The 15,195-nt window shown below is 46.3% G+C and overlaps 1 protein-coding gene across 1 annotated transcript in view; it reads left to right on the top strand.

The window, feature by feature from the left end:
• The window catches only part of LOC147733567 (aminopeptidase Ey-like), a 538,593-nt gene that overhangs the window by 497,238 nt on the left and 26,160 nt on the right, over positions 1 to 15,195 (top strand). The window contains exons 18-19 of the mRNA XM_086958155.1: positions 3,495 to 3,635; positions 8,855 to 8,936. Of these exons, the coding sequence (XP_086814281.1) occupies positions 3,495 to 3,635; positions 8,855 to 8,936 (223 nt within the window). The remainder of the gene's footprint in view (positions 1 to 3,494; positions 3,636 to 8,854; positions 8,937 to 15,195) is intronic.

Genomic DNA, 15,195 nt, shown 5'->3' with positions numbered 1-15,195 from the left:
GTCCTCCAGTATCTTAGCCATTTTCGATGGCAAGGCAGGATAGCACTTGTCAATCGCTAAGTTATGTTCTCTAATGGCTACATCTATGACCTTCTCACACTCATTAGCTTGCAACTGTTTAGTCGCTTGCTCTAGAGTTAACTCTTCTTGTTCTTTCTGCTCTTTCTTCAACCTTCTCATTTCTCTCTGTTTGGATTCTTTCCGCCAATAACGGAAGGAATCAAACATTGCCGGCCGGGCTTTCTTCTTGAACAATTTCGCTTCCAAATTGTCGAGAATCTCTTGCTCAAAACTACCATGCAGTGGCCAACTAAGGACACCATCCTTCTTACAATAGCGAACCCACATCTCATTATAAGTTATAGGACCCACGCCATACTTACAATATAAATCATATAGGGGAGTCCCAATCGGAGGAACCAGACAAGAGTCCTCCAATCGTGAGTCACTGTTACAACTAAAACAAGACAACATTTTCCGACTTACCATTTTCAGTCCGGAACACAAAACAAACAAAACACGGAACAAATATGTGCACTCGAACCAAGAACTTAGGCCTACCAAAACGAACTGATGTATCGATACCCAAAACTAAACCAAATAGATTATCGTAACTAGAACAACCAGTGATAATCTAACAAAACCAAACCAAACCAAGAACCGATCAAGGATTTTTAACAATCCTCACAAAGTAACCAGCTAGCTATCACTAAATACTTAACTGAGTCACTGAAGACGTCACCAAGGAGAAACCCGTCACGTTTCGCCGTACTAAGGACTGCACCACTTCGGGTCCAAGACAGGGCGACGGTCAAGGCAACGGCCCACTGCAGCCGTCCTGAACGGGAAACCCTCGTGGAAGAGAACTTCGGGCCACTTTTGCGATATGCCGGGATCGATGAAGTGGGGCGCCTCCCTCAGGAATCTTCACACGAAGCTTCTCGAACTCTTCAGGCTTTTGGACCGGTACCGAATGACGTCGGCCCACATGGGGGGCCAATTGGAGTTCTGGACTTTTTGGTTCCGTCCAGAGGTGTCAGGGTACAACACCCAAAGACCCCGGAGTTCCACCTGCCTTGGTGCACAAATGAACAGAAACACGGGCTTCTCGATGGTGGCGTCAAAGACCAAAGGTTTATTACTGCAGGGACACAGAAGTCACAGAATCTACACACGGGCAGAGACTAGGAGCCTGTTCGATTTGTACAAAGTGGGTTGCTCCTTATATACAGTTTTTTATGCTAGGGGCAAATTCTTTACATGTAATACATTCCCAAAACCTTCGTGTCTAAAACAATAAATATTTGGTGTTACACAGGAACCGTCGATAATATCTGGGGCCAAACATTGCGAAGAGAGGGGTTCCCACTAGTTTGTCACAATTCCCTGTCAATATTGCATTCAGGACCCGGACCGCCTCATCGTAAAGTTCGTTACCTCCCCCTAATAAAGATTCAGAAAGAAAGAAACAGAGCCAGGTGTGGGAGATAGAAAAGTGGGATAAGGGATGTTTGTGGGTTGTAAATGGGCAAGGCTACCGGCTTCGGCCGCCTAATCATGATCAGGTACAATGGACACGAAGACCAGTTTGGCAGGGCTGGCCTCGGGCAGAGGAGGCAGCCTTTGTCGAGTCATGCAGCTACAGCGTGATCTGGTTTAAGGTGCACGTGTCATGTAAGAGGTGAATCTCCGGCTAAGGCTACGTGTCCTTAATCAAAGTGGAGTGAATGAAGTGATCCGAGGCTATTGCATATGTGAGGGCAAGGAAACACAAAATGGCGGCGGCCATGGTCTAAGATGGATGCCGTGGGTATATCAGAAATATGTCAATGGAAGGAGTGCTCTTGCTCGTAGCGTAGCGAAAACACTAGGATATACTAAATGGATCATTTGCGGTTCACTGATACCAATATTAGGTATTTCCGACAAACTTAAAAACACGGTTTCAAGTCGTCACAGAACCGTCACGGAACCTCAACTCACACATCCATACAGCCACTCACACACCCATGTACACACCCCCATAACCACTCACATCCACTCACACAGCTGTACAGCCAATCTCATGCCCACTCAGAGACCTAAAGAACCACTCACACACCCACTCACAGACCCACATACACCCCATATACACAACCAACTACTCACTCACCCACTCACACACCTGTGCAGCCACTCGTATGCCCCCTATCAGACCCACAAAACCATTCACACACCCAATGACAGACCCACAATCACACACTCACACACTCACATACACACCCATACAGCCACTCACATATCCACTAACAGACCCACACTCCCACTCACAGACCCACACAGCTAGTCACATACACACTGACACACTCACCACATACTGACATATCCACTAACACAGTGGTACAATAGGGGGTGGTGATGGACGGAGCATCTGAACCACTCAAACACTCACACCCAGTCAACAGATCTGGGTTTAATCCATCACCGTTCTTTAGCCCACTCTGCCACCCCAGTTCAGACATGGCCATATGCAAATCAGGCTGACCCTGTGCCTCATGGGAACAGTCCTGCCCGAACTGCCAAGCCATGCCTTTCCTGGACCGGAAACAAGCTTCCTAGGACCGGTTTCTGTAATTACGCCGTCTTCAGCCAGGCTTGCTGAATCCAGTGGCAAAGTGAGCAAGGGACTTACGTCTGAGCATACCCTGCCATCTTATGGCGAACAAAGCAGTACAAAAGAGGGTGGTGATGGACGGAGCATCTGAACCAATCAAACACTCATAACCAGTCCCACTAACACACCCACATAACCACTCACACACCCAGAGATAGCACACCCTTGACAGGCACTGCTAATTCCCCCATGTTACATCACTTGTGATATCTCCAATGACATAATTGATAATATCACTGCAACATTTGTACTGAAATTATTGATGAGAAAACTGTGGCCCACATTAGTATATTATGAGTTACATTGAGTTTTCGTAACAGAAACATTACAGTATGTGGCTAGAAATGCTTGTGCTTCCAAAGAATAGTTTGCAACTTCCTTTGTGTGGTAAATTGGACATTGATTCTACAATACCTATTACGAGAATTGGTTACCTCAGCACATATTAAAAATTAAAAAACATGAGCAGGAAAGTCCTAATTACTACAAACATGCTCATATTCTCTAAAATATTTGCTTTGTATCTAACACTGTTGTGTACAATGTCCTAAACACGTTTCAATATATTATTGGAATGTGAAATGAAAAGACAATTTATAGAGCGCACTAGTGCCCATACGTGTCTTGGAGCTAAAAATAACTGCAAAGAGAGAAAGCTCAGCCTACCATTTTTTTGCCAATAGCCAACGTTTGAGAGCTTTCCCCCTGAGTTGTTTTAAAATTTTGAGTAAGATTATGCCGATGTCTATTTGGAAAACAAAACTCTTTTATTACTTGAATCAAGTTTTAAAATGTCCTCTTGTTACTAATACTTGTCATACATTCTTTTGTTATTTCATAGATATCTTCAGTATACCTTGGATCCCACAAAAATCCGAAAGCAAGACAGCATTTCCGCCATTACTCTTATTGCCAACAATGCCGTCGGGCAGAGCCTTGCTTGGGACTTTGTTCGAGCAAACTGGAAGACACTTTTCAGTCAGTAAGTTAACTGCCATGGATTCAGGAGTCAATACCTTTTGGTCATGAGGTACAATTAAGCAGATGGAATAAGAGAGATATCTATGGTTGAAATGATTGACATACCTGCTGCTAATACAGTATACTGTGTATTACTTAAGGAGGTGCAAAATTGCAAAAGTGGAAGACTGGCAACTTCACATAATGTATTTGAAATCTATGTAATCTTTGCAAAGTACAGAGCTTTTAATATTTCAAAATGCAGTTGCAAAGCAATAGATCTCAGCTCTACAAGGTGTTGTATGATACCTACAAATTAAGTAGGACTATGTATCTGGACAACAAAAGCTTACGAATATGGAAACTTAGTTCACACATACCATCAGAAAATCTTGGCCTGGATCCTAGTTAGCTCACAATGCCCCATCTGAACCCCTAAACTTAACAGATGGTGTCAGCAATTTTGAAGATGACCACTGTTTCTACTCCCCAAGGAAATGTGGAAACAGATCAAACCTTTTGTTGTTAACTTTTGTATGTCCAAGGTAAACACAAGAAAGATATGAAATGGCTTTATTGAAACAATCATATTCCTTTATAAATAGAGTGTTGTGTAATAATCATTAGACAGAATAAACAGAGCATTGTAACCAGCATTACAGTAATAGTGAAAAAGATAAACAGTTCAACCTTTATGACATTACTTATGTGATTATATGATTATACTCCTACATAATAGTACATTTACTATAGAGAACATAGTGAGTGTACCCTCTGCCAGATCCCTTGGGATAGCCTAACTCCAATATCTGAATACGATGTGTCAAGAAGGCAGGACTGCATCTCAGTCACAGTGCATCACATTCAAGGACAATCCCAGCAGAAGTGCTCCTCTGCTGAATATAATGCAGAGGCTGTTTTTATAAATAAAAGCACTGTTCAATCACACTGTATCAAAGCTGCAGACCTAATGTGAAGGTTAGTCTGGACCCTTAGAGCTGTCTCCAACAGGACAACCAAATATAAGGGCATTGCGTTCTATGTGCCTTAGCCTTGGACAGAGTGCACGAATAATGTGATAATAATACTTGCTAATTTCTCAGTACAATATTGTGAAAGTGCAAAGCATGTAAAAAGTCACATTAGAAAATAGTGTCAAGCTAAAATGTGAAACAAAAATGGAGACTTAGAGTGGGCCCTTTGCACCCCACAAGAAAGGCAGAGTGGCTTTGCTTTTTAGCACAAGCATGAGGACATTTGAGTCAAGACAAATGAAAACCCATTTCAAGAAGGCCACAGATGTATATGCTTGCAGTGGGACACGTGCACAAGTTCTAACATGGTAACAGTAAATTAAAAGAAAAGAAAAAGTAGTGAGTAGACCACACGCACTTATGATTACCGGGACCTTGTAATAAAATAAATAAGCAAATAGATAATAAATTATTTTCAACAAGTGCGGAGCATAGAGCAATATGAGGGGGGCTTTTGGAAGGGGGGAGTGGAGTACAAAGAGGGCATGAAGGGGACAGGAAAAAGTGGGTAGAGGGCAAGGAAACATTAAGCACTTTAATGGAATGGTATGCAAAAGGAAAAAAAGTCTGCAGTGGAAGGATACAAGTCATCCTGAGACCAAAGAGCTCTTGAGTGAGACAAACATCAGAATATCAAGGAAAGCAATTGAATCAAGAGAAGACACCTATGATAGACAACAAATGAGCAAATCACTGACCGAAGCCCCACTCTAACATTATGTTGTGCATTAGAAATATTAGTTCAGCCAAAAAAAGCTAAAATTGAAGCCAAGACCTTAAAAAGTACAGTTTTAGTTGCCACTGGTATCAACAAAATATTCCCACTACTTCTTAGAGCTGCTGAGCTTAGCCAGCGGCCTGCAGCCAAAAGGTAGCTGTCTGTTGCTCTTTCTCAGTGCTCCCACCCCAACCCCCTGCTCTTTCTGCAAGAAATCCTACACATGTGCAGCCCTCATAAACCTGCAAAGTCCCTCGCTGAGTCCAAGAACAACCACTGCAAGTCATCTTCCTGAGTGCATTAACAAGGAAAAGTGCTTCTTCTGAAGAAAAGGCCCAGCCCTAAGTCCGTTTTCCAATCCCTGTAATGCCCTAATATTTGCTTTATTTATTGAGCCATTGGCAATTGCAATTAGGGGAAAAAGAGCACATACGGCTCTGGTTAGAGGAATGCTTAATATAAAACTTTATGCCGATTAGGCATGGGCGGAAAATCCGTTCCGCTCGCGGATTTTGCGGATTTTCGGGAAATCCGCAATCCGCGAGATTTGCGAATCTCCCGCAAAATCCGCAAATCCGCGAGCAGCGGATTTTGCTCGCACTGCTCGCACTGTTCGCGTGAGGTCGCGTGAGTTCGCGCCCCGCGAATAAGTGCAAAATTGCAGAAATACGATTTTAGCAAAACTGAAAGTAACTACTTACCAGGTTCAAAAGTTCAGGCTCATCATTAGTAGCCATTTCCTGTAGTGCTTCCTGAGGGGCCCCTCCAGAGTTCAGTTGCCAGTTGAAACTTTTATGTGACCCTGCTCTGAACCTCAGAATAGTTACACATATGCCACAAAGGTCCTGAATTACAGCTAAGGGAGACAAGCAGGAGCCAGGCTGGAAGTTAAAATCCATTAATCAGCCCCTAATTCATTATTGTCAGTTGGGGCAGGGCAGGTGTTGTAACTAATTTTGCAACAATGAAAGCACTTAGCAAGTGCAAAAGATCACTAATCAGGGCGCACTAAGGAAGCAGGTGCCAGCTAAAAAAATATTCTGTGACACATTAATCAGCCCCAAATTAATTCAGGTCACTTGAGGCAGGGAAGGTGTGCTTTGCTTTGCCGAAAATAATGTACACTGGACAACCAGAGGGTGTGGTGATGAAACAGAGGGTGGCATGGGTGGGCCAGAGGGTGGCATGAGTAGTCAGAGAGTGGCAGTGGTGACAGAGAGTGGCAGTGATGAAGAAGAGTGTCCCAAACAGGCTGGACACGTAGAAACAACAAGTTCGCGAAACTTGCGACCCGACAGGTAAGTTCGCAATTTGCGAAAGTGTACAAAACCCTCGCGAACTGGCAGAAACACGGGCGAACACAAAAAAAAAAAATCCGCAATTTCGCGGGAATTCGCGGATTTTGCGGATTGCGAATCCGCAAATCCGCAAAATTCGCGAACGCGAGATCCGCAAAATTCGCTCATGCTTAATGCCGATGACATTGTACTTTTTCTGGACTCGAAGTCAACTACCCAGTCAGAAGTTTTGAGGGTGTTTGCAGATTTTCAAAGGATAGGCGAGTATAAAATAAATAAAACCAAAACAGAAATCATATTATGCAATTGTGGTGAAAACACTCTGCTATCTGATTTCAGACAGACATATAATAACCGCCCAAAGAGATTTCTAGGACTCTATGTATCAGAAAAAGTAGAAGATCTCTATTCACTAAATCACATTTCATTACTAAAAAAGGTGAGCTCTCAGCACGATGGAATCAGCTCCCGCTATCAATAATGGGACGGGCTGCGCTAATTTCAATTTCTGTTCTTCCACTTTTTAATTTTCTTTTTAGTGCAGCTCCTTGTGCAATACAGACTTCCTTTTATAAGCAGATAGATAGTATGTTCTCTTCTTACCTTTGGGAAAAAAAGACACCAAGATTGGCACTTAGCACTTTAAACTATTCGGTTGCAGAAGGAGGATTATCTCCTCCGAATATTAGAGACTATTTTTTTCTTAGACACTCAAGAATCAGATAATTTTTTTATGAAAAAGATTTTAAGGGAACATAATATCATTGATCCTTCAAGAGTGACCAAGTACCCTAAGAAAGTATGCTAAAAGACCTTACAATGGCTACTTAAACAAAAAGCCCAGTTACTGGCATATTATGATATTTTAAGTAATAATAACTCAACCAGACTTATGAACATATACACAGGAGAAATGGTTATTTTGGATAGGAATACATTGAGATTGTGGATCCTACACATGTGGAGCCCTCATAAACCTGCAAAGTCCCCTGCTGAGTCCAAGAACAACCACTGCAAGTCATCTTCCTGAGTGCATTAAGAAGGAAAAGTGCTTCTTCTGAAGCTAAGGCCCAGCCCACATCCGTTTTCCAATCCCTGTAATGCCCTAACCCCAAAGACAATGAAGTGTTTTTTTACTAAATATGAAATAGTCCATAAATAGCTATGTTAGCCATTTCCTGTCAAAAGTTACAGATTAAAGATTATAATCTGTACTTTATCATTTTCTATGATTCAGCTACTGCGCTACAGGTCAAATCAGCTTTTGGGGCCTAGGTAACCTGAAAAAATATAAATTTTAATTTCACACATGTTCTACTTTTAAATATCAGGCATCTTACATTGTGGGTAATACGTTATACTTAGGGGTGGACTATTGATTTTTAAAAGCAGATATTTTGATATGTTTGACATCAGGTGTTCAGGCTGCTGCAGGCAGGACATATATAGTAGCCATCTTTGGAGCCCACCACCGTGGAAGGCAGCCTACACAGGTGGCATTTAACTTCAAGGCCCTTGGGGTATTGTCTACACAATATACTAGAGCTATAAAGGCAAGTTAAATAGGTCAATCAGGGGTAAACCCATTGAACAATATTCAAAGGGGGAGCATAAGAACTTTACTCTGGCACTGAAGGGGTAACGTGCACAGAGTTCAAAAACCGGTAAAAAATAGGGTCCACAATAAGGAACAAAACCTGGGGTGACTATGCAGGAAAGGCTGATGTGGTACTCCATTAATTTGTAAATGAGCCCCTCAGTCTGTGTCCTGTTAATGATTGTCTAATCTAAAACTCTCACTCTTCGTTTTGTTTGTACTCATTATTGTTATGAAAGGTGACAAGATGGCAACAGTAGACTAATGCAACATGCTGTTTATTTTTAATGTTTTTCCCGGGCCTCCTGCAATTTGAAAAATATTATTCAGTTTTGGTGGCATGAGTCTAAATACAGTGTCCCATTGCGGATATAGTTGTATACCAACTCTCGTAATGATATATCTTCATTGTAAATCATCTTGTCTCAACAGGTCGTTTTAAGTATCTTTTTTTTTAACAAACATCTTATGTAAACGTTATGCAAGTAGTTTAGTGCATGTGACTACCTGCAATTCAAAGGACTGGATAGTCCCTTTAGAGTAAAATCACACAGCAACTGCTAATCATCTCAATTTCTTTCTCATAATTTGCAGGCATGGTGTTGGATCATTTTCTTTACCAAACCTGGTTACAAGAGTGACACGAAGATTTTCTTCAGAGTTTGACTTAAAACAGGTAAGAAGTGCTATGGGCTTTCAGAAGATTGTAAGTTTAAAATATAGGCCAGCAACATATCCATAGATATGCAAGAAAGCTTGCTGATCTTTATTACATCATCACTGGCTTAGTTAGGCTAATCATTAGATATCACATTCATCAATGTATTCTCCCAATGCATCACTCTTACCACTAGGCAAAAAAGGGCGACTGAAGCAATTAATTGCCTTTTCTTTGTTTTATTCTTTCAAGAGGAGTCAAAGGAAGGGAGACTCTCCAAGGATTCTTGGCAGAAATGTTTGTAGGCACTAGTCTGCTGCTTCTTCTGCCATACAACTTGATGGTGGTTGCCTGCTCCTCTTCTGTTTGAACCCTCAACAAAGGCCATGATATGAAAAAGCAATGTTGCGTTCATATTAAATTCTATTTGGCTGATTTAAATTCTTCCCAACATCAAAAGCATAATAATATGTTAGTTCTAATGAGTGCAAAAATTCAAATTATTATAATGTGCATCATCAAAATAACCTTAAAACAGAGTGAATACTTTTTAGTGACTCACACAATTTTTACTCCTTTGTGGTGGGAATTGACTCCATTACTTCTACCGCTCCTTGGCATCTCTGACTTCCCCAGACCTGATAGGCAGAAGAGAGGCTGCTTGACCTTTAAGTCTATTAGGCAGCCGTGAGCTGGGTGTTTTTGGATGTAGGTCAGTTCTTGCTAATGTGGTGTGGAAACCCCTTTGAAACAACGTTTTGTGGCCCTCCTCCCTTATTTCACAATGCTCTCTCTCTCTCTCTCTCTCTTTCTCTCACAATTACTGCATGCTCATGGTCATCCTCACTTAGATCTGCTTTCTAAATAAGGGTTAATCAAGAAAGGTGCGGTCTCCATTTAGTCCTAAATAAGCAAGATTCAGACCTTGAGGTAGCAATGGTGCCACCCTACCATTACAGCCCTTTGTCTCACGGTGAGGTAACACTAGCCTCTTGATCTCCCTTAACCTTGTTTTTATCAGCCTCAAACCCCCACGGTCTTCACAACTTTTTATGTAATATCCTTACTTGCACCACTGGATGATTTACTTTATGTTTTTCTGCAGCAAAAGTGCCCCTCATGTTCCAACACATGATTTGAGTGTGTTTGTAACTTTGGACTGCCACTCATGACACTCTGAGTGATACGCGGCGATGGTGAGTGTGACCTGTCCTCAGGACACCCCTGCGCCGCACGGCCCTCCAGCTGTGTCTGTGTGCCCCCTCCCTCGCTCGCTGCTGATCGTTGCCGTTTTCCGCTAAGTGCTGTGCCCTGTGTTTATTTTCACCACTTGTTGCCTGTATTGCCCCTGTTTTTTGCTCTGTGTATTTTGCTGTTGTATTTTAGCCCCTGTTCCCTGTGACCCGCGCTCCCCGCTTCCCGCCGCCGTACATCGCGGCCCGCCCCCTTTTCTTTTGTGCCCTCCCCACTCCCGCCTCCCAGCTGCCCCTCCCTCCCACTTGTCCTTAATTGGAGACCGTGCGGCGCAGGTGAGTGTTACCTGTCCTCAGGACACCCCCGCGCTGCACGGCCCTCCAGCTGTGTCTGTGTGCCCCCTCCCTCGCTCGCTGCTGATCGTTGTCATTTCCGTTTTCCGCTAAGTGCTGTGCACTGTGTTTATTTTCATCACTTGTTGCCTGTATTGCCCCTGTTTTTTGCTCCGTGTATTTTGCTGTTGTATTTTAGCCCCTGTTCCCTGTGACTCCCGCTTCCCGCCGCCGTACATCACGACCCGCCCCCTTTTCTTCTGTGCCCTCCCCACTCCTGCCTCCCAGCTGCCCCTCCCTCCCACTTGTCCTTAATTGGAGACTGTGCGGCGCAGGTGAGTGTGACCTGTCCTCAGGACACCCCCGCGCCGCACGGCTCTCCAGCTGTGTCTGTGTGCCCCCTCCCTCGCTTGCTGCTGATCGTTGCCGTTTTCCGCTAAGTGGTGTGCCCTGTGCTTATTTTCACCACTTGTTGCCTGTTTTGCCCCTGTTTTTTGCTCTGTGTATTTTGCTGTTGGATTTTAGCCCCTGTTCCCTGTGACTCCTGCTCCCCGCTTCCTGCCGCCGTACATCGCGGCCCCGCCCCCTTTTCTTCTGTGCCCTCCCCGCTCCCGCCTCCCAGCTGCCCCTCCCCCCCACTTTGCCTTAAATGGTGACCGCGTGTGCGCGCAGCATTCACGCGCAGCGGGTGCACCGATTGTGTGCCGAAGGCGCGCCAAAGGCAAGCCCGTCTGCGCCCGTCCTCGCCTGGACCACGCCCTGCGCCAGGACCCCTGGTCCCCGCAGATTCCTGCCCACCCGCCGATCGTACGACGCCGCCACCCTCAACGCACTCAACACCGGCGGAAGCCCCGGCTGCTACCAAACCACCCCGAGACGCACCCACGGACCCTTCACCTGCCGAACCTGCAAGTTCACCTGCCTCCGGACCTGTGCGGCACCCCCCAAGCCGAACCCCAGCAGCAACCACCTGAAGTGCATCCTGCTCAACACCCGCTCTGTCCACAGACACGCCATAGAACTCTGGAACCTGCTCGACACAACATCTCCAGACGTCGCCTTCCTCACGGAAACCTGGATGAACGCCTCCTCAGCGCCCAACATCGCCATCTCCATCCCTGATGGTTACAAGATCACCCGGAGGGACTGCATCAACCAGACCGGAGGAGGCATCGCCATCGTCCACAGAAACACCATCCGCATCACGACCAACACAGACGACATCCTCACAGCCGCTGAACACCTGCACTTCCAGATCCACACCAACCCCAAGACCACCCTCAGAGGCACCCTCATCTACAGACCTGGACCCCGCACACACTTCAGCGAAGACATCGCAGACTTCATCAGCCCGCACGCCCTCCCCTCCGCTGACTACATCCTCCTAGGGGACCTCAACTTCCACCTGAAGAACAACAATGACAGCAACACCACCACCCTGCTGGACAACCTCGCCAACCTCGGACTCAAGCAACTGGTGACCACCCCCACTCACTACGCCAGACACACGCTTGACCCCGTCTTCTCATCCAGCAAGTACATCTCCTTCAGCCACGCCACCGGACTTCACTGGACAGACCACAGCTGCGTCCACTTCAGCTTCCGAAAGACCACTACCCACCACCACCCACAACAGGTTCCCCGCAGGAGCTGGAACAAGATCACCTCCGACCAGCTCACCACATCCCTGACCCAGATCACCCCCGCCAGATCAACGGACCCCAGCCAAGCAGCCGACAACCTCACACAGTGGATCACCATCTGCGCAGATGACCTGGCTCTACGGAAGACCCCCCCAGCAGACCCGGCAGCAAGAAAGCCCCCTGGTTCACCGACGAACTCAAGAGCTCCAAGAGGAACTGCCGTACCCTTGAGAAAGCTTGGCGCAACAACCCGACTACAGACAACTAGACCACCCTCAAGCACGCCACCCGCAAACACCACCAGCTGATCCACACCACCAAGAAGACAGCATTCAAGGAACGACTAGACAACAACGCCCATAACAGCAAGGAACTCTTCAGCATCGTCAAAGAGCTCTCCAACCCCAGCGCCGGAAACAACAACATAACTCCCTCGCAAGATCTCTGCAACGCACTCGCCTCGTTCTTCCACAGCAAGATTGCAGACATACACAGCAGCTTCAGCACACAGCCCACGCACCCTACCACTGAACCGACGCCCCCCACCACCACCCTCCGTGCCTGGACTCCGGTCAGCACCGAAGACACCATCCGCATGATGAACACCATCCACTCCGGATCACCAACCGACCCTTGCCCCCACCACGTCTTCAACAAGGCCAACTCCGTCATCGCACCCCATCTCCGGGACATCATCAACTGCTCCTTCAACACCGCCACCTTCCCGGAGAGCTGGAAGCATGCAGAACTAAGCGCCCTACTGTTGAAACCATCAGCGGACCCCACCGACCTCAAAAACTACCGCCCCATCTCGCTCCTTCCTTTTCCTGCAAAAGTCATCGAGAAGATCGTCAACAGACAGCTGGCCGCCTTCCTCGAGACAAATGGATCCCTCGACCGTTCGCAATCCGGTTTCCGAGCAAACCACAGCACCGAGACCGCCCTCATCGCAGCCACTGACGACAACCGAGCCCTACTCGACAATGGGGTAACAGCGGCCCTCATCCTCCTGGACCTCTCCGCAGCGTTCGACACTGTCTGCCACCACACCCTAGTGCAGCGCCTCAACAACATCGGAATCCAAGAGAAGGCACTGGAGTGGATCATCTCGTTCCTCGCTGGAAGAACCCAGAGAGTCTGCCTCCCCCCATTCAGATCCGAGGCCACCAAAGTCATCTGCGGCGTACCACAAGGATCATCTCTCAGCCCCACCCTCTTCAACATCTACATGAGCCCCCTCGCGGCCATCGCACGCCAACACAACCTCAACATAATTTTCTACGCCGACGACACCCAACTGATCCTCTCCCTCACCAACGACCCCGCCACCGCCAGAACCAACTTACACGAAGGAATGAAAGACGTAGCCGAGTGGATGAAGAACAGCCACCTGAAACTGAATTCAGACAAGACGGAAGTCTTCATCCTGGGATCATCACCCTCCGCCTGGGACGACTCCTGCTGGCCCCCTGCCCTGGGCAGCGCACCCAAACCAACGGACCACGCGCGCAACCTGGGCTTCATCCTGGACTCCTCCCTCTCGATGACCAGACAAGTCAACGCCGTCTCTTCGTCATGCTTCAACATCCTACACATGCTCCGGAAGATCTTCCGATGGATCCCCACCGAAACCAGGTAGACGGTCACCCAGGCACTCGTCAACAGCCGACTGGACTACGGAAATACCCTGTACGCCGGAACCACAGCCAAACTGCAGAAAAGACTCCAACGCTACCAGAACGCCTCAGCACGACTCATACTGGACATCCCCCGACACAGCCACATCTCCAGACACCTGGGAGACCTGCGCTGGCTCCCTGTCAGCAAAAGAATCACGTTCCGACTCCTCACCCACGCACACAAAGCCATTCACAACTTGGGACCCAGGTACCTCAACAACCGCCTGACCTTCTACACTCCCACTCGCCAGCTACGATCGACCAGCCTCGCCCTCGCCTCCATTCCACGCATCTGAAGAGCCACCACGGGAGGAAGATCCTTCTCCTACCTGGCAGCCAAGACTTGGAACTCCCTCCCCATCCACCTCCGCCTGACCTTAGACCACCTCTCCTTCAGGAAGCAACTCAAGACCTGGCTGTTCGAGCAGTCGCGGACCCCCCTACCCCAAGCGCCTTGAGACCCTCCGGGTGAGTAGATCGCTATACAAATGTTATGATTGATTGATTGATTGATTGATCCACAAGTTTCTTTAGCCATTTGGTGCCATGCTATTTTTGCGCCTCTACCCATACATTTACATTGTAGTCCGAAGACATAAAAGTTTGACTGCTATCAAAAGCATTCCCTTTGGCTTCTTTTAATTGGCAGTTATCCTCTCTCTGAGTTCTGTGATGGCTTCAGATAGGACCCCAGCATCCTGCATCCTTTCTCATTAGAATACTCACTTGAACTTTTCTCCATCTGCTCTGTTTAGCTTATTAAATGTGATTGTTTAAGGAAGACTTTTTAATGAGACTTAGCCATGGGTGTTGTGCCAGACGTTTCCATTACCTGAGCTAAGTGGCAATGAAAGACATGAGTTGAAGGTCTATATAGTAGGTCTAGTTATGGTCGGGGGTCTTGTCTAGGAGCCTGTTATATGAATATCTTCCTGGAAACGTAGTACATGGCTGATTTGAAACATATGCCAGGGTCTAAAAAACACAATCAAAAGTTGTCCCCCAAGGAATTATTTTCAATATAATCACACTTTCGCAATTGTCACAGCAGTGATCATTAATTCAAAAACGTAGGGAAAAGGCTTTTTACAAGCGACACAAAATGTAATTGAAATTGTGAGCTTTGTTTGTTATCAATACAAAAACATCATGGCAACACATATACTACTCTGGTTTGCACACAGTCAATCGTAGTATATATAACACATCTTTTGCTTACAGTACGGATTGAAAGCATACCATACAGTTCATAAATGTCATATTACAAAATATTACATTTCCAAAATCACAAAAAAATGGTAAAATAATCAAAACGATGTCGCGCGTCGACGTTTCGGTCCCCCGTCGGTCTAAAAGGGATCACTGAAATAATATCGAGAGACAGAATATCGACCATCAAGAATATCGTTGACAAAATATCGACTGACAA

Source organism: Lissotriton vulgaris, chromosome 2_1 (assembly GCF_964263255.1).
Source record: "Lissotriton vulgaris chromosome 2_1, aLisVul1.2, whole genome shotgun sequence".
Classification (NCBI taxonomy): Eukaryota; Metazoa; Chordata; class Amphibia; order Caudata; family Salamandridae; genus Lissotriton; species Lissotriton vulgaris.
Note: the sequence above shows the minus strand (reverse complement) of the source record. Positions and strands in the feature narration are given on the sequence as shown.